General features: G+C 35.6%; 1 protein-coding gene across 3 annotated transcripts in view; it reads right to left on the bottom strand.

Annotated features, from left to right (window-relative positions):
• Positions 1 to 20,029, bottom strand: part of LOC134529402 (ataxin-2 homolog) — a 258,555-nt gene that overhangs the window by 81,641 nt on the left and 156,885 nt on the right. For all 3 annotated transcript variants that reach the window (XM_063363436.1, XM_063363435.1, XM_063363437.1), the window contains 2 exons: positions 17,288 to 17,511; positions 8,122 to 8,278 (listed from right to left, as the gene is read on the bottom strand). In XM_063363436.1, coding sequence (XP_063219506.1) covers positions 8,122 to 8,278; positions 17,288 to 17,511 — 381 coding nt within the window. The remainder of the gene's footprint in view (positions 1 to 8,121; positions 8,279 to 17,287; positions 17,512 to 20,029) is intronic.

Below are 20,029 nucleotides of genomic sequence, written 5' to 3'. Positions count from 1 at the left end.
TCTTCAGTGAGTCAATCATAGCTTGTCTATAGTGTCTTCATTGATGGTTTGGTTTTTATATGTTTTTTTTTTCCAAATATTCCATTATGTAATTATTAACATGTTCTATTATATTTTTTTTACTAGATAACCTTACTCTGATGATCCTTTATACTGGTTCCTTTGATTTGTTGATTCAACTAAGAGTAAAGCCCACCGCACACGGTACAATATTTTCTACTAGTTTGCTCACTAGAATGCTTACTGGTTTCTGTACTGTGCAGGCTACAAGCTGAAACACTAGGTGCGCTACAAGTTTCTGTTGCACACGATTCTAGCTGCCTTACTAGTTTTGTTAAGAGAATATTCTCCACAACAAATTTTTATTATCATAATTCACATTTTTTACTGCATACAAACAAGGCTCTTCTTTGTATGCATTTATTAAAACGAGGAGTTGGTTACTATTCCACTTATTTCCGTCCATGTTTATCACAACATGTGCGCTTAAAAGTGTAAACAACCCCTCGTGCTGTTTTCGTGAGTTCTGATTGGCCACTCCTTAAATATTGGAACACAGCAAGCAACAAAAATTGGACGCAGTCTATTACGCAAAACCAGTAGCCCAGCTAGTACCGCTACTAGTATCCAGTTTGAATTCGAGTGAAGAAACTAGTAGTAGAGCCAGTACGACCCCTAGATTACAATATTGTAAGGAATATTGTACTATTGTCAATATTAAATATTTACATAATTTTTTGTATAACCATATCATAACACTTTACTCTCATTAAATAAATTATTTATTACTTGAGGGAGTATACAGAAAATACTTACCACTTGTTTGGGTATACAGTAGAACCTCATTTTTACATATATTTCAAGGGACCAGAAAAAAAATATGTAAAAACGGGGAAAACGCAAAATGAGGGAAATGTTGAAATTTTTTTTATCATCTCACTATATGGGAAACAATAAGAAAATACATACCACACTAAATAACACGTCAGAGACGGTTACGTTTTTATATATTAACTAGAACTTCACTATCTCACATAATTAAAATTATAAATATATCCAATATCCCCGTTCTTCATTATTGCCGAAAGTTAAACATGAAATTTGCTGTTCTTGTGTAAGAGATGAGAATGTTGAAGCATCTTGATATAGCCACTTGGTGCTGAAATTTTGTAACACAATTGATTTTTGAACTTTGTATTTAATTACGTGTTAAAGTTTTATTAATTTCAGAATTTTTGAGAAATAATACTATAAAATGATAGCTACCACCTACAATATAATTGTTTACGTTGAGGAATAGAAGTTAAATTGCCAAAGAAAAGTACTTATTAATTTTCATGTTTGTCACCATACATTTGGTTCATGGCCGTATGGTGTACAATAGCACGTGGCACAAAAAACAAGTAAGTTGTTTACAATGGCGAATGAAGCTGTGGTGACCGTACACTCATGCAGTAACGCTTAATAATTAAACTTCACGCTATTCATTTTGAGAATTTATTGTTTTCTCTAAATTTTCCGATTGTTTGCCACGAAATACAGCACTAATTCTACGTAAACAGTGGGAAATGCTTTTGCACAAGGCGGAAAAGAATGCATTATTAGTATAGGGAAAATGACAGTGCATGTAAAAAAATACGTTAATCGTGGGAATTCGTATATCGCGGGTACGTAAAAATGAGGTTCTACTGTATCTCATGGGACAAGTTAGGTCTTAATTTTTTATAACGGGTTAATATTTTAGCATTTGGTAACTATAGGCTTTATTTTATTTCTTTGGGCATTTCTGTACTTTCGTCAGGCATTTTCATTTTAACTTACCCAGTTCACAAGCCTGACAGCCTTCTTTTCTTACCACTGTTAACCAGTGGTCAACTTCCATCTAGGAACTTGCGTTTAACAGCGGGGACAGATAATGTATGTACTATCACTCTCTGTGCGCAGTGTCAGCTCCCATGCATGCAGCCATGTAGCCCAGCTTACGTGGATTGTGGGTAAGTCACGTACGCCTCGACAGCACCGTTGGACATCAGCTCTTACCGACCACATTCCGGTGCAGTTGCACTCTGTCTCCTCAGCACACGGTTACATTTGTTACATATTTTATATTGGTTTACATTTTTGTCTTTATGTCAGAGATATTTATTTAAAATTTTTTCTCCCACTGTACATTCTGGGCCTCTTTTTATTTGGACTATACTCAGTAGGTTCCCTCCTTGCCTCAGCGACTTGGCCGGTCGCACCACGGCTCCCAAGAGGTGTTGGCAGTATGATTCCCATTTTGCCCGCCTCCCTGCACAAGCTGGAATGTTATTTATACTGTCCTCCGTGACTATTGTTTCCATCCTGTACCAGAACACCCTACATTAGTCAAGAGATTTGGACAGGTGCGGTGCTCCTATTTTAGTGCTCCAGAGTATGTTGGCAGTATCGGGTCCTGCAGCCTTCACACAACACAAGCTTTTTCCTCCTCTCACCTCACCATATAAGTTTTTTGCCGGCCTTCTCAGGACCAGTACCCGGGCAATGGGCATACCCCTCCTTAACACACAACTTCTTAGGAAACAGGCCACATTCATACTAGACCCTGTGTGCCCCTTGGGCGCAATCTCTCAAACGCCTTTGGAACTGAACTCTAACTCCTATTTGCCTCGGCAAGGAGCGACAAACCCCCCCCCCCCCCGAGCACTATGCACCTGGCTGGATCCGCCACCGACATCTTGTTGTGGCGCGCAATCTAGCAGCAGTTGTGCAAAGTATAATTCGCTCAGTCAAAATTTATCCTGGGTGATTTGGACGCCTCTACACCACTCTGGCACCTGGCCAAAAAGGACAGTCTCTCTCCTCCCTCATCTCTACTAGCCACACCCCCTTTTTTTCTCTCACCCCCCACCCTGAGTAATACTTCCGACTTTTCCCTTGTAGCACTGTTACTCAAGTGCCATATTTTACTGGTCATTCCGGTATGCCTTTATATTTCCTCAACGCTGTGTGAACGATGTTTCACAGTGGGGTCCCAATGACGGGCTGAATATGGCACGCCCCAAGCTGAGTTCTTTTTTTCAACCCCCAAAAGTCCTTCGGAAGCGTTCCTCTCAGCCACCCCTTACTCCAACATTTATAGACTTCAACATGCTATGACTTGCGTGCAGCTTAGTGCCAAAGATAAAACAGTAATGTAAGACTTTATTTAAATATTTATCTTTCGGACCTATTTTTAATTTTATTTTAAAATCCAGAAGACATAAAAACTACTTCGTATCTTGTGACAGTTAATAGAAAATCATAATGTTTATGAATTTTAAGATTATGTTATATCATCAGTCATATGATGCTTAGTGTTTAGATAACCTTAAAGCATGGTCATTAGTAAAATTTGCAAATAAACGTGGGCACCTTGCAAATTAAAATTTGTAAATATCTGTGGACACCCTGCAAATTTTTATTATTATGTTTGTTAGTGTACAGTAAAACTTGCTTAAGACATTCCCGCATAATACGTTTTTCCGCTCATTAAGTTCACAAAATTATTCCCTTGATCACTTCCATAAATCCCTATGTTTTTTCCCCATTCATAAAGTTTGCGTTAATAGATGCTTCCCGCATATAACATTCTGCGTTTGTGGGAAAAAATCAAATAATGTTTATCTTTAAACTTTAAAATTTATGTATTGCTCAACAATAACAAAATAATTTGCACTTCACATGACCATCGAAAACTTTTCCGCACGCCACATGCTGTTACAAGTTTATTTTTTGACCAATCATCTGCTCGCATTTGTATAGACTGAGAGGCTGTTCTATTTTCCCTATTTGAGTTATACCAAATGGCAAATACACAGAAAACCAGAATACCACCTGGCAATAAACCTTGAACTGTTTGAATTTTTTATTTTTTGCAAGCAGTGTGCACACCATGTATCGTGCTCAGTAAACAATAGTTGATAACCTGCAAATAGAAGGTTTTAGTTTACGATATTTTTAAGGGTGTTTTTAAGGTTATCAATCATAATTAACATTTAGTGTTGTAAAAACAGTGCATTATGGCATCTACAAATAGTGGAGGAAATGGAAGGCATCGTTTCAAGAAAAACTGAAAATAAAATCGGAAGATGATGCGAATCCCTTGATACCAAGATTGAGTATGGCAAAAAAAACTTGGGAACTGCCGTCTACTTTGAACAGAAACATGATGAATGGGACCAACTTTTGGCTACTAGTGTTTCGTCAAAGTATAAAAAATGAACGTTGGTATACACACAAAATGTTCCAGTTAGTGTGAGGAAGAGCTTGTGAAAACTGGACAATTTTATGGTGGATCGGTCTGAAAATACATTAAAACAAATAACTCTGACCCAGTATTTTTCAAAACAGTATATGTTAATAACTGTTTTTTTTGCTAGTGCTGTTCTGATACTTTTGTTTTATTCTGGTTATTGAAATAAATTCAGTTTAAATAAATATGTTTACTGATACTTGTACAGAATTTCCAGCACGCTGGCAATAATAATACGTAAGTGTAAATTTTTAAGTTAATACAGTATTTCATTTGAATAATTTTTTTTATTTAGCAATTAAATTTGAACTATGTATTTACATTTCAAATTTTTTACCTGTTAATAAGTTTTTAGCATCCAGTCCCTTGAAAACATTTTAACAGGGTTTTACTGCATTTAAATTTTGATGACTGATTCTAAAAAGTGTATAAACTTAACCATTTAAGTTTTCTCCAAGAAATTGCAGAGTTATACCAACTAAATAAAGATATCTCTACATTAAAAATATTATATATTAACCTGAGACCAGGTGTTGTTAATTCATTTGAAAGTTCCCTGTTATGATCCACCATTTATATTCCTGTGTCGTGGGTGTAAAATACAAATTTGTATGTTCTCTCACTGTGTTCCTCCTCTGGTCTATTGCCTCTAACATAGTCTTTACCATCACGCTTTCCAGGCCTTTTGTAAGCACTCCAAGAGTGTGGATAGGAGGCACATTCTCGTGCCTTAAATCAAGTGTGCATGATTACAGCATGCGTTCATGGCACCACTTTTGAAGTAGGCGCCTACTTCTCCCGTTGCCGTTCCTTCACTTCTACCTCCCCTACCCCTTCACCCCTCCTTCCCTTCTGACGTTTCGTGACGTAGGCGCCCCCTCCACTCTCCACAAGCTTACGTTCACGCTGGTGGCGCCCCCTGTTTGATGTGTTTTATATAAGCATTGGTTCAGCCTTCAGCTGGCCTGTTTTGTCCGGGGTCATCAGCTGTGTGGTGGTGTGTCGAGGACCATGGGTGACTATGGTCCTGTCAAAAGTTTTCGTCTGTGTCACACATTTATCACGTTTGAATTGATTTGAAGTGCTTGTTGTGGCCAAGTACAGTTTAGTTCATAACTTCGTTTGGTTTGTAGCCACCCTTTAAAGTTTGCTTTTATACATTACAGTTATGAGTCGCCTTAGCATTGGTGAGGTTGACGAACTTCCATGCCTCATGTTAATTTGATTGGTCTCGCGCTTTATGACTGCGTGTGGGCGACGTCATAGCGAGGTATAGCCTGATAGATCTTTTACCGACATACCACCATGCCCCAGACAGGCCGCACGTAAGTCTTTTTGTATTTGTTTTACAATGGGCACAGTTTCTAGTTTTTTTTTTAATGTATATTTAATGTAATGTTTGCATTGGTTGATAAGGCACTTGGGCACGCTTGCTCTCGATTCTACTTGACTGTCTCTACTGCCCCATTTATTTGTACTAGCTTCAATACGCATAAACGTATTTATGATTGTTGGTTGTCATTTATCATGCTTAATTAATTTTGTAATAATTTGTTGAATTTGCAAGCGCTTGTTGCTTCCTATAAACTTGTTATACATTATATATATAATTGTTATTTGTTTAATTGAATAGTTTATTAATAAATATACGTTTGTTTTGAAATTCCTTTTTTGTCTATTACAGCCAATTTGGCAACACTAATTATTAGCCAGATTCTCTCTGTATGGCTCTACCATAAGAGCCCCTTTAATTTAATTGTGTACCGTCTCGGTGCTGGAAGTGAGGTTGACTGAGGTGGTTTTCTGCCTCACGACACTTCAGCACGGTTCCAGCAGTTTCTGCACACCCATTTCCCCCATCCTGCAGTTTAAAGAACCCAGTGTTAGGCTAAGAAAAATCCCACTCTCCTTTCCCCTTGCCCCTGCATTTAGGTGAACATCCGATGCATAACCTTCCCATTTCCCCCTCCTCTAGGGATGATTCAAGCCTATGCCAGCACCCGTTATGCTGCTCACGTGCGTGACCACTTTAGAAACTAAACTAAGGCGCTTGGTAGTTCTGGTGTTTGCCACCAGGGAGCACCACCTCATAAACTCCCTTCTCAAGCCTTTATGCCCATCCTCCAGCTTGGCACACCACCTACCAGCCACTTCTGACAACTCTGTGTCCGAGGCTACTCTAGTTCTGAATTTCGCCATGCAGCGTCACTTTCCAGGCTGTGGTCTCTTATCCTCCCCACATTTAGCTTAGCCCCAACCACTTTTTTTTCATGAGACCTCTAAGCTGCCTTTTAACTAAGTGTGGAAACTCCCCCCCTCCCCCTCCCCTTCCTGCTGACTCTTCCTAGGCACAGACCTACTCGGATCTCTCTTGCTGCATTGGAGTCTTCCGATCAATAGTATGGCCGTGAAACTTTCTGCACTGCATGTAGTCACATTATAGGGGAATGCCATCTTCTTTTCTCATTTATTTTCCAAGATATATTGCCGCAGTTTATTTAATTTATGCTAGTTTGTATGTTGTGGTTTTGGGTTTTCCCACCACCCAAATTATGGTTTAAATTCAGTGCTACCCATTACAAATGGTGAGATATTCTTCTACTTTATTTTTGTATCCATTCTTATTTCTACCTTTGTTTTTTTTTGAGCCAATTTCTTTTTCAACTCAATAAGAATGATTTTCTTTTTGCGTAGTGTGGGCTAAACTTAACCCCTGGGCCATTTCTTTTGATGGGCCTAAACCTACATTCTACATCCTGACGTGGACCCCGCTTGGTCTGTGCTTTCCCACGACCTTGTCTTTTTGGGCCCGTTTTCCAACGTTCACCACTACGTGATAATCTTTGTACCTCTGGAGCTGGCAGGTATGTAAGTTGCTACAAGTATGTAATTTTAAGGCCATTCAATTCTCCCTTTAACGTGAGGGGACACAGTGGTTCTAAAAATTGTGATCATGAACATTTTCTTACTTAAGTTCAGTGTTTTAAAATCTCTAATTATTTACTTGTGTTTCAATGGTTTTTGTTAATCCCCATCTATTTAAAGTAAAAGGGTAACTGTAACACGGCCAGCTGTACATTTATAACGTCATGTTTTTTCAACTTACCTTCATCTGTTCAACGAAAACTAATGTAATGATAGCCACGTTTCACCTTTGTTTAACTTCATAAGGCATCATCCATAGTAAACTGCAGGCAAACCAGAAAACCTGTGTATGGTATTTCTTTAATTACTGTTGGATGTTTCTCCCATAAAATCTAATCTCAAATCTATAACATAGGCTAATTTAGCTGGTAAAAGAATATTTTTTTATTTATGCTTTATTATATGACCATGCAAATCAATCAAATATCCATGATAACTATTAAACAGAAGCCTGTATATATTTTACCAAAATTTAAATGACACTATTTGCTTCCAAGGTATTCTGTTATTGTATAAATATCAACTTAAGAGGAGCTCTTGCAAATTATGTGTTAGTACACATACAAAAAAGAAAGTAATTTTAAGCAGGGAAACAAATACAAAAGTTAAAAGTGAAACAAACTAGTATTTTAATATTTTCTAAACAATCATTAATGATTGAATCCTAGATATTTGAAGCTTTAACCCTAATCATTATATAAAAGTGAGCCAACAAAGCAAATAAACATCATTGCCGTACACACTGAAAAATTGCATGCTAACAAAATGGTACATTTTCCGCATCACTAGTTCATAAAGTGCACTCAACTAACTATTTGCACAAGCCAACATTTTTAAGCACTAAAATAAAGCATCATAATAAGGTATGTCATCTCCTAGTGTCTTTATATGCTAAAACATCGTAATAAATTATGCTTTACCTTTTCGAAACCTGTTTCCCTGATTAGCAGGATTGAATGCAGGCTGGCTTGTAACCACATAAGCTGGCATCACCATGGTCGGCATTCCAGGGGCTGGTGTGTACTGCGGAGTCTGAGGTGTATGGGGTCTGGAAGGTGTCGGAGTGTTTGGAGAGCGCTAAATTGTACACAAGAAAGCATGTGATGGTTAAGGAGCAAGCACAAAAATAATACATAAAGCTAAAACTGGTTAAAGACAAAAATCTAACTAAAAATAGTTATCAGGGAAAAAAGTACACCATTATTCTTAATTCAAATAACTATAGAAATACTTTTTGAGCAAAATGTGCTTTTATTTGCTCGAATTTAACTGAGCCAGAAACAGAACACAGATCCCCTTGGTGGGAAGAGAGAAATCTAATCACTCAAACACGGTAGCTCCATTATTTAAAATTCAATAGAGTTGGGTAGTGTCAGGGGCGTAGCCGGGGGGGGGGGGGGGGGGGGGGGGTTAGGGGTTCAAACCCCCCCCCCCCCCCCCCCCCCTTAGCACCAAATCTTTAATTAATTTCTTATTCATCACTCAAACAAATTTCATATTAAATTAATAAAAAATTTTTACCATTACAATATTTAAATTTAAGTACCGAAAATTGCTAAAATATCACTATTTTACACCTTAAAATCCAAATTTTCCCGGGGGAGGACCCCCGGACCCCCCGCTTTAATACGGGGGGGAGGGGGGGGGGAAGGTGAGGCCATGCCTCTTAACACCCCCCATACACAAATCCTGGCTACACCACTGGGTAGTGTGTATCTAGAACGAGAGCACTCAACTGACAGTTTTGAAAGTAGGTTAGCTACAACTATCTCCATGGCAATACAAGCAAAGTAATACACTACTAATACTTACAGTCTCACTCAGCTATTAACATCTGCTTATAATGTAATAAGATAGTTTCTGCAATAAAGAATTTTTTATGTATAATTTATAGAATTTAACTCTGTCATACAGGTAAAGTAATCAATTATTGCTATCAGATATAAATCCAAAATAAATATGATAAGCCTTAATAAATCATTTATGCATATAAAATTGTGGTCCTTTTATTGTATGAATCAGTTATTTGAAAAACAACACAAGTAACTATTTGTTTGTTTTTAATTAGGCATGAATTCAACTTCTGTACATAAGGCACACAGTTTGAAACAAAATAAATATCAGTCAGCCCATTACTCAAAGCTTTAGATGGTCATGAAAACAATCATTTATTGCAGATACAACATAAGTCATAGAGTCATGTTATTTCTGCAATGAAAAGTTAACAAAAAATTACCTAAATCTACCATGGCAACAGTCGAGGTTGGTAACTCATGAACAATGACAGGATTTTTTTTATGTTTGAAGAGGTTTTTTATTTTTGAGCCTGGAGTGTGAGGTTGATGTTGGTAGATATGATGTCATTTTCCATAAGATTATAAACAAAATAATTCTGACAATGAAGTGAAGGAAGTGAAAGCAAGAAACAAGAAATGTATGTGATCATAAATGAAAAAGGCCAACACAAGCATGCCATAAGACTATTCGTTGGCTCTAATCTATTATTGGTAGGCTTGTGCAAATATTCATATTTTTGAATACAGGTGGTTTACTATTGACATTCGTTTCAACCTCGAATACTTAAGTTGAAATAACGAAAATTCACTTGCTAATGAATATTTGACATTGCATACCTCGTGAGTTTGTTTAATATCAATGTTCACTGTTGTGGTTAAATCATTTGTGCTATATCCCAATTTTTATGTTTTAACAAGACTTAATAATAACAAAAAAATAATAATCAATATTTAAAAAATGGACCAAATATTCAAAGTTAATCAATATTGTCTTGCTAAACAATAGTGAAAAAATTGTGAGAACAATTCAAAACACTGCAACCTATAATTGTTATTTTTTCCAACAAGAACAGTAAATTTAAACCATGTTTTCAAGAAAACATACAAAATGTATAAATTTGGTGCAACTGGTAGTATAGCAGAGGCTGACGTTTTCTAGATGGGTTTTAATGTCTTTTCCTCACAGTTGGTAACCCTGATATTTTTTAATAGCAAAATAGTTTGTAGAGCTAGTACAGGGTGTCTACAGAAGTGACAAAATCAATTTTAGTGACTTTTTAATGACCTTTTCAGTGACTTTAACTGACCTAAATGGAAAAAAAAATAATTTGGATTTTTTTTTTTTACTTTGTACTTTTGACTAAACTAATTGACACTTTTACAAAAAAATTATACATTAGGCATAACAATTATGCCTAACAACTACCAATGACCACCAAATTTATAATTACACGTACAGATGTACTTGGTTTGGATAAATCATCTTGATACCATGCTGTGTCTCTCTGTTGTGTGTTTAAGGATAGTTTACTGGAGAAATTTATTCTCGACTGTTTAGCAGAAAGAAAGCCAGCCATTAACTGCAAGTGACGTTTCCCTTTTTCATGTACTTTTACCGAGTTGACCCCTGCATGAGAAACATAAAAATCTGTCTTACAAGTACTGCAATGAGCTCTGAATTTGTCACTTTCAACTCGCCTTAACCACATTTTCCACGTACTTGCAAACTGTTGGTCATACCAACTTTCTTGAAAGCTACACTTCCCTGGCATTTTAATTCAACCTTAAGAGCCAACTGGCCTATTTACATTATAGCGAAACCTGTGGTTCAAGTCCAATTAAGTGAAAAACCAACTTCAAGTTCTATAACACAAATTAAGGTTAATTTCTCACAAACTTCTGTTTATCCATTGATTGAGCTAGTTTTTTTTTTTTATTTCGAAATCGCAAAACAGGTTAAGCTCACATTTGTATGTAATTTGCGGCACTATCACATTTCTTAGATTTTCGGCAATGTATATGCAAATAAAGATCACGAACACGTAAACAAAAACACATTTTGAGTTATTTTATGACACACACGAAGTCCCGTACTTTACTACATAGATAAGTTCCCAGTGATATTATTTACGTAAGTTTTTACCAAGTGTGACAACAAATAGACGCGGAGGCGGAAAGCATCGTTATCGTAACAAGTTGTACGTACCAGTTATGGTTTGAAAACCTCTGAATCCTCGTACAAATACGAGACTTTTCATACGTCAGGCAATGCTAGACTTGTACGGCCTGTGCCCTAAAAAACGAAACAACGAAAACGAACATAGCACGACAATCAGCCTGGAATGCATTGAAATTCACCACTGCGTTTCATGGTATCTTATTTCAGCACTTTGTTCTTCTATCGCAGGCCAAACCATACTAAAGAAAGAAAAATACTGCTGTGCCAATTACACAGTCACTTAGTGTCCAATAAATACACGTGAAAATACGCCAATAGAAATATTTTTCGTGAGCTTGTACCGAATTCCGTGACTTTTTAGTGACTTCGTGACCTCGTATCAAAATTCGTTACTTTTTCGTTAATTTCGGGACTTTCGTGACTTGTAGACACCCTGTAGTAGAAATTTCAATTTATATAATTTATGTAAGGGTTTATATAATTTATATAAGGGTTTAATTTGATGCTTTGTGATTTTTTTGTAGTAGGAGTAGTCTTTAAAATGACATTATTGGGCTTCTAATTCATAAATGGGTTAAAAAGCAAGTTAACGGACTTTGGGGCTGTTTTTGTACTGCAGCTGCACGGCACTGTTGTCGAGGTAGCAAGCGAAGAAGAGCGGTGGCAAGGATTCTGCGATACGACTCCAATGGTGGAGGAGCGAGCGCCAGCGGTTAAGCTAGGTGAGTTGAAAATGCAGCCATCGTTGAAGACAACTGGTTGCTAGGCTGTGCATGGTTACAGCATACTGCCAAAGAGATTTTGACAGCTGTGCTGATGAATTCCACTTACGACTTGGCTGTCATCACAAATTTAGAATTTTTTGACAAGTCATATCACAGGAAAAAGAAGTTTGAGTGAGTGAAAGCAATTTAGTCATGTAATTTTACATGCTTGAAAATAGATTCTGGAGAGGTAAGTCACCCGGTTGATAACATAGGTGGAGCCATCCCCGGTCTTAGGGGTATCTATAACATAGTGGCAAACCATTGGAAAGATGTACAGGCTGCATGACATGTAGTCTGCCAACTGCCTAGTCATCAGCAGTGTGCCATTTCAAGGGCAATAGCATACAACAACTTTATACTGCCTAACATTCTGGTGAAGAACTGCATGGGTTTTCTTTAAGATTTCACCCTGCCTGGAACTTTGAATATAGTTCCTGACAGGAGCATACCACGTTGATTTATTACAATTTTAGAAAATGAGCTTTGTTCAAGCTGACATTAAGTTTTTTCGTAATGTAATTTTACAAATACAGTGAAACCCCGTATTTACGTTAACAGTATTTACGTTTTCCCGTTATTTACCTCCTTTGTTTTTGGCCCAATTTATTTTCCATAAGGCGGTATATGTCGTTTTCACGCTTGTTACGTCGGAAAAGTTTCTTCATTCCCGTTATTAACGTCTCGTTCAGTGTTTACAAACATCGAAACATGGCCGCCATAGAAGAAAGATACATCAAAAGCTGCCTATGTGAATGCGTTCGCGTCGTGAACAGTGCAAGTAACCTTGCACTATTCACAATAACTTCTATTTCCACAGCTTTCCGCTACGAGCGTTGATAGTATCATTGGCTTTAGCGGTAAATGTATTTGACACATCGTTAAATCTTTGTCGTTATTAATATCTGTGAGAAAATGGAGAAAGTGAAACAACGAAAAACTATTACCGTTGCCGATAAAATTAAAATAATTGCCAAATTCGACGAATATGTTGGATCACGTGTGGACCTTGCGAAAGAACTTTCAATCCCTGTGAGTACTCTTAACACCATCATCAAAAGCCGAGAAAACATCACTGCAAATGCCGCGCAATGTGGGCCAAGTGCTAAAAAACGTAAATATGTGAAGGACTCGAAATTCAAACAGCTGGAAGATATTCTTCTTGAGTGGTTTTCAGGTGCACGTGCCGCAAATTTACCAATAAATGGTACAATACTGAGAGAAAAAGCACGTGTTATTGCCTCTAGGCTGGGAATTCAAGATTTCTCAGCTTCCAATGGATGGATTGATCGGTTTAAGCAGCGTCACAATATTGTTTACAAGGTGGTTTGTGGCGAAAGCAAAAGTGTGGATGTGGAGACTGTGGAACATTGGAAGGAAAAGCTACAAGAAAAAATTGCTGGGTTCGACCCGAAAAATGTTTTCAATGCTGACGAAACAGGGTTGTTTTTCAATGTTCTACCAGACAAAACCTTTAGTTTTAAAGGGGAAACGTGTCACGGAGGTAAGCTCAGCAAACAACGGATTACTGTGTTATTGCTTACCAATGCAGATGGAAGTGAAAAATTCCCCCTTTATGTCATTGGCAAAGTGAGGAAACCTCGGTGTTTTAAAAACATCAAGTCACTCCCAACAAAGTACGAAGCAAACACCAAAGCCTGGATGACCAGTGCTTTGTTTCAGAGCCAGTTGCATGCATTTGATTCAAAAATGGCTTTGCAAAATAGGAAAGTTATTCTTTTCATAGATCAGTGCTCTGCTCACAAAGCAACCATCCAGCTTCGCAACACTGATATTGTCTTCTTCCCAGCAAACTGCACGAGTGAGCTACAGCCCCTTGACTTGGGTATCATTCAGGCATTCAAGTTTTTGTACCGCAGATACCTAGTTTCAAGGGCAGTAACAATGCTTGATGTTGGAAAAGACCCTTCTTTGATGAAGATAAATCTGCTGACTGCATTGCATTTTAGTGCAAGAGCCTGGAAAGAAGTGAAAACATCAACAATTCAAAACTGCTTTGCAAAAGCTGGATTTGTGTTCCCAGAAAAGGCTTACACTCTCAGTGAAGATGATTACAGTGACATTGAAGATGTTGAAGGACATGAGAGGGTGTTGCAGGAGAAATTATTTCAAGATTACGTGGATGTGGACAGTCAGGTGATCACTTCGGAAGTGCAATGTATAGAAGATATTGTAGAAAGCCATGTCAGTACTTCTCAACAGGATACTGATGAAGATGATGATGATGAAGAAGAAGTGACAACACTCACGAGTAAAGATGCTCTTGCTGCTCTTCAAACTCTGCGAGACTACATTGGAGTATCTGCTGGTGAAAACTGTGATGGTGTTTTTGATAATTTTTATACTTTAGAGAAGCAGATCATGTGCATGAACACTCAAAGATGCAAGCAAACCAAGATTTCTGATTATTTTACAAAGAAATAGACCTAAGTTAGGCTTGAAAGTTTTTGCACATAAGCCTACCAAACATTTTATCATGGCACACATTGCTTCAATGTTGTATTCACACTATTTTATAAGTTATATGTTGTAAATTTATTTTTTGTTTACATAGGCCTAATAAAGGATTTTTTTTTTAAAGATATTTAATTCACTGTGTCTTTTTTTGATGTCTCTGACTACTGAAGTAAAAGGAGTGCATTAAACCAGGTATGTTACATTTTAAAAATATGTTTCCCTCAATTTACACTTTCCTGGTATTTACACTTTTTGTCTCTGTTCCCCTGAAAAGTGTAAATAAGGGGTTTCACTGTAAGTAAAAGATTTGAGTGTGGTACCTTTTACGCACATTTAGTAGCTTAAGTACTGTAATCAACATTATTGTGAAGTTACATGAGCAACGAAAACACATTTGCATAGGTGTAAAAGACCCTTGTACACTGTACAAACTTTGTGATAGAGTCTTGAACTCTAATACTCTCAAATTTTGTATTTTTTAAAACCCATAAAAATTTCTTTCCATTGTCATAATTTTTCTGAATCATTTGACATATTGGTTAAAATGTTGCAGAGAAGTTTTTGCAGCATAATAAATTTTGTTGGGGTTTTTATATCTTTATATTTGCTATTGTTATGGTGAATTTTTTTTTTTTTGGTATTTCATGTTTAAGTGATTATTAATTTCTTTATGTATTAATTTTTATTTCATACACGGCAAGCTATATGTGAGCTGTTTGACACAGTTTTATGAAAATAGCTGTAAGGTTTTTTCGGACTGTTTTTGTAATGAAGACCTGGGGCCTATTCCACCAATAAACTTTGCAACTTTTCAATTTGCACTTTGCACTTTGCATATAACTGAAAAGTGCAAAGTAAATGTGTTCCACCAAAATTTTTAACCTCTTTGCATTCCTACAGCCAGTCTGCAAAGTCTTTGCATTATTTTATTCATTGTTTACATTATACTGTATACATTATATATATTTACATTATATTACTGTTGCCTAGTTTGTAGGTTATAGAGTGCATGATGAGTAAGAAAATAGAAGTTGTGCATAAAAAATTAGCAGTATTAGATATATATAAAAAAATATATATTATTTGCAAGTTTCTCGAGTACAGTAACACAGAAACAAAAGGAGAAGGAATGGACTGACGTTCTTTTAAAAGCACAATGAATATCATTGTCAATCATGAAATTTATTCTTAATCTGTACACTTTCCTTACTGGAACTCTGTCATCTTCATCAGCTTCATCACTTGAATGCAATAAAATACGCCTCCTCATTTGCCTTCTTTTACTTTTGTAGGTTATGTGTTTATGTTACTACCTATGTTTTCATTTCTCTCCACCACATTAATTAAATAAAATAATTACTTAGATGCTAAATTTATAACAAACAACACTTTTAACCACCTCAAACAAATTAATTAAATAAGATCACACAATAAAAAGTTAAACTGCAAAAGCAAAATGATATTTGCAAAACCTCTGAAAACTTTGCAAATATTTTTAGATGAGTTATGCAGAGAGAGATTATTGTGGAACAGAAACACGTTCAAAAGTGCAAAGTCTTTGCACTTATCGCTTTGCACTTTTCAATTTTTGCTTTGCGAATTCTAATTTTCGTGGAACAGAAGTAAGAAAGAAAAGTGCAAAGTGCAAAGTGCAAAGTGAAAAGTTGCAAAGTTTATTGGTGGAATAGGCCCCTGGTCTACGATCAATATGAGCATTTTGAAAAGCTGTTTGACAGTAAATATCTTTTTGCTCAAAATATTTTCTTCTCTGTACAGCAGCCAAAATTCGTTACTTCCACTTAATTAACATTAGCACTGAGGATTTTTGTTTTAAATGTTTGTAGTGGTAGTTGGGTTAAGTATTTTGGAAAGTTTATTTTATTGCAGTCGGGTGTCACACTTGTGGTGGCTGTTGGGTACTAGTCAGCAGCAAAGCAGCCATTGGCACACTGTTTGGGCTGGTTTGGATTCTGTTTATTTTAGTTTAGGAAAGGGAACATATAGTTTAATTTCCTTTATAAGAAAATATTTTCAGCCATTCTTATGCATTAGGAGCAGATTAGAACAGTAACTAAATAAAATTGTTGTATTTGCATGTACCAAAATATTAATGCTTTGAAAATTTAATAAGTTCTAATTTTGTATAGAACCAAGTCCAATTCATAGAACACATATTTATTCATAGGTATGAATATAAGTCATCAGTGATGGATACAACGGACCATTAAGAAGGCGGCTACAGGAGATGCCATTCTTTTTGTACAGTTATTATAATTTAATATCTTCTGAGATTTTTCAGAATAAAATAGTTATAACCAATAGTTTGCTAGTATTTTTGTTTTTGATTAAATTAATTAATTAACATTACTTTAAGAACACTGAAGCTCTGCAGATGACCAATTGTGGTATCATGACATAATTAAAAATTAATATAATAAAAAAATTAAACCTTAATCATGCATAATGTATAATAACTATATACCAGATAATAAGCATATTCTTTTACAAAAAAATATATATATGTATATAATCCCTATTCACCTCAATATTTCAATACTCTCTCAGATTAAAATTCATATACCTACAACATATCCACCTAAAATTTATGTTAATTAAAACTTAGATCAGGAACTAAGAATTTTTAACATCATTAGTTTAACGACTATAGTTATATTAGTGCCAACACTATTGTTTTGCCATAAGAACTGTTTATATAAATTAAAAGTGGCAAAAATATCTTGCAAACCTAAAAATTATAGTGCAAAATCATTTATCCAGAGCTTAGATGTTATATATATTTGAAGTAAAATAACCAATACTGCTAGTGTGGGTGTAAAAAAAATTAATGTTATAATACTACAATACTTACCGGTGTAAATGGTTTCGTATTTGGATTGTAGACAAACTCTTTGGCATTTGGATTTAAAGTGGATTTCTTCAATGCCGTTGTTACTTTTTCAACAGGTTCAGGCTGCACACTATTGCCTTCTTCAGGTTGAGTTTGCAGCTGCAACTTTGTAGGTTCACATTCTGGCTCTGACAGTTTGAAGTCTTGCCCAAATTTTTTCATGTCTAAAATTCCTTCCTCGCGGCCTTTATTAAATTCACATAAAAATAGCTAAAATTAGTCATGGATCATATGAAGTAACATGAACTTGAATACCAGTTATATAATTTTTAACATGTTATTGTAAAATTAACAAGAACATTATTTATATAACCTTTAAATTACATGTTTATTCATTTGTTAACTTGTCATTATTAATCACATAAAACTAAACAAAAATAATGAAGGACAAGCCAATTTATATCTTTTATTCCGTAAGTCAGCAAAAACATGTTCACAAGAAGCCAACTTTCAAAAGATTCATTTGTAAGTTAAAAAGAACACAGCAGTAAAAGAAGAAACTAAAAGAATGAATTCTGGATTAAACATCACATCAATATTGAGGTTATATAAGATGCATGAGATATGAAATGGTAAAAGAGAGCAGCAACTGAATGCACTGATGGTAGGAACACGAATACCCAAGATAACCCACCAACCCATGGCAAAGTGTGCCATGTTTCACACTTGAGAAAATTTCAAACTTAATGCCACCGAGAAACAAAACTGAATGGTTTTAGGAGAGTAGAGTATGCCACCTTGCATCATAAATGATTTTAAAAGAAACAGGTAAATAATGTTGCTAAACATTGAATATTTTCTTGCAAATTGAGTGTTAATATGTTGTGATGAGTAGTTAATAAGATCAGTTACAATAATGTTTTAAATTTTTCTTGTTAATCAGCTCTTATAATCATATCATTAAAATCCCAAAATATTTAAATGTAGCTATTTCATATAAAATGTAAAGTTTTCTCTTAAGGACTCTCTCTAATAACATCAAAAGTTAGTGAACACTATATTATTTTAGATGATGATAACACAGCATTTATCAACAATACAGTTCTAAATATTTTTCACCCATGAGAAGAAACTACAAAAAATGTGAAAATGAGTTTAACATTTTTGTTTTGGTGTGTCAAAATATGAAATAACAAATCATTAAATGTCCAACTTTAGGTCAATTTTGTTCTGTTTGAAAGAATGAAATAAAGTAAGCATAAAAGCAAAAAAAGTTAGTTATTTTCTTGAGAAATTGGTGTATACTTTCCACCTGTCACGTGATGCAGCTCAGTGGAACAAGCCCGAAGCCCCCGGCTCAGGTAGAGAGCGATGGGGGAACACGAGCTCGGAGAGAAGGCCGGTTACCTGTGCGTGTGTGCATGCGTGCATGGAGAGAAAGATAAAGGCAAAAGTAACCAAGAGGTTTATTCTAAGTTTGCCGTTTATTTTATCGTAAGGTTTTGATATTGATTCTGATATAATGCTCGTTCGCCGATCGGAACCTATCAGTTTTACAGACTAGTGTTTTGAAATGCAATTCTAAGTGTTGTATCAGTAAGAGAGCCCACTCCCTAAGCAATGTTTGGGCCTAACAATTCCCCACCCATTCTTCCAGACAAACAACATGGAGACACTGTTAAATATTCATAATAACATTTATTTATATAAACCATATGGTTGCAAAACTGTCAGATACTGTTATAATGTGGAACAGCATATTGTGTTTATAATACAGTATTGCAATTGATAGAAAAACAGTTTAGTTTAGCACAAAACAAGGGAAATTTTGTATGACTTTTCCGCTGTATGCTGATAAATTATTCGATGTATCTACGCATTTGAGTTAAGAGGAAAATTGTATTCGCTTTACAAAAAATTGTGTGCAGTTTATACAAGGGACATACTGCTAAATGAAATGTAACACTATCTCTTAGTTATCATTTTTAGAAGTCTGAATGCCATTATAGTAAAACATATTGTTTTTACAGCTACTAGACCAATTCTTACAGTAGACATTGTAACACTTAAAAAAAAAGGTTTAACGTTTAAAATAGAATACGGGTAATAAAAAAAAATGTGGGCTTATTTTTAAGCCTGCTTTGCATTTTTTAACGATGTTGTATATTACAGTAGAGAATAAGTTCTATTAGTTGAGTTATTTCAGTGGTTAGGGTGACTGCATACATAAATAAACCCCCACAGAGTTTATTCTAAGTTACTCGGAAAGGAGTTCCTGACTGTAAAATGATGATTATCGGAAGATTTCACATATATGGTATTCTAAGTAACGTATGGCGTTTCGATTCTCACTGGCCACTGACCGGGAGAGTCCGACTGTTACTAGGCTGCCGCAACCTGAAAACATGATCAGGAACTTGCTTTAAAACATGGCTGCTTGGAAGCATAGTGGCAACAGTTACATATAGGCTGTACATTCGCACATTCACTGTTTATTGACCACTTACATTATTCTTACAGCAAATTTAAATACATTTACAAATTTATAGTTTAGCTACCTATTAATACAGTATAAGTGACTAATTATATTACATACAGTTTTTTCGCTCTACTCATACAAGGAAGAAGTAAAAGCAAGTCATAAAGTTTTAATGTAATCCAAAACATGTTGCGAGTTCTTATCTCTGCTTCAACAATTTTTTATTGTTTTGAAATTAAGTAGTTTTTAATACTGTTTAAACAATTTAAGACTTTGCAAATTTT

Source organism: Bacillus rossius, chromosome 2 (assembly GCF_032445375.1).
Source record: "Bacillus rossius redtenbacheri isolate Brsri chromosome 2, Brsri_v3, whole genome shotgun sequence".
In the NCBI taxonomy this organism is placed as follows: domain Eukaryota; kingdom Metazoa; phylum Arthropoda; class Insecta; order Phasmatodea; family Bacillidae; genus Bacillus; species Bacillus rossius.
The sequence above is the reverse complement of the archived record's forward strand: the minus strand, read 5'-3'. Positions and strand labels throughout refer to the sequence as shown.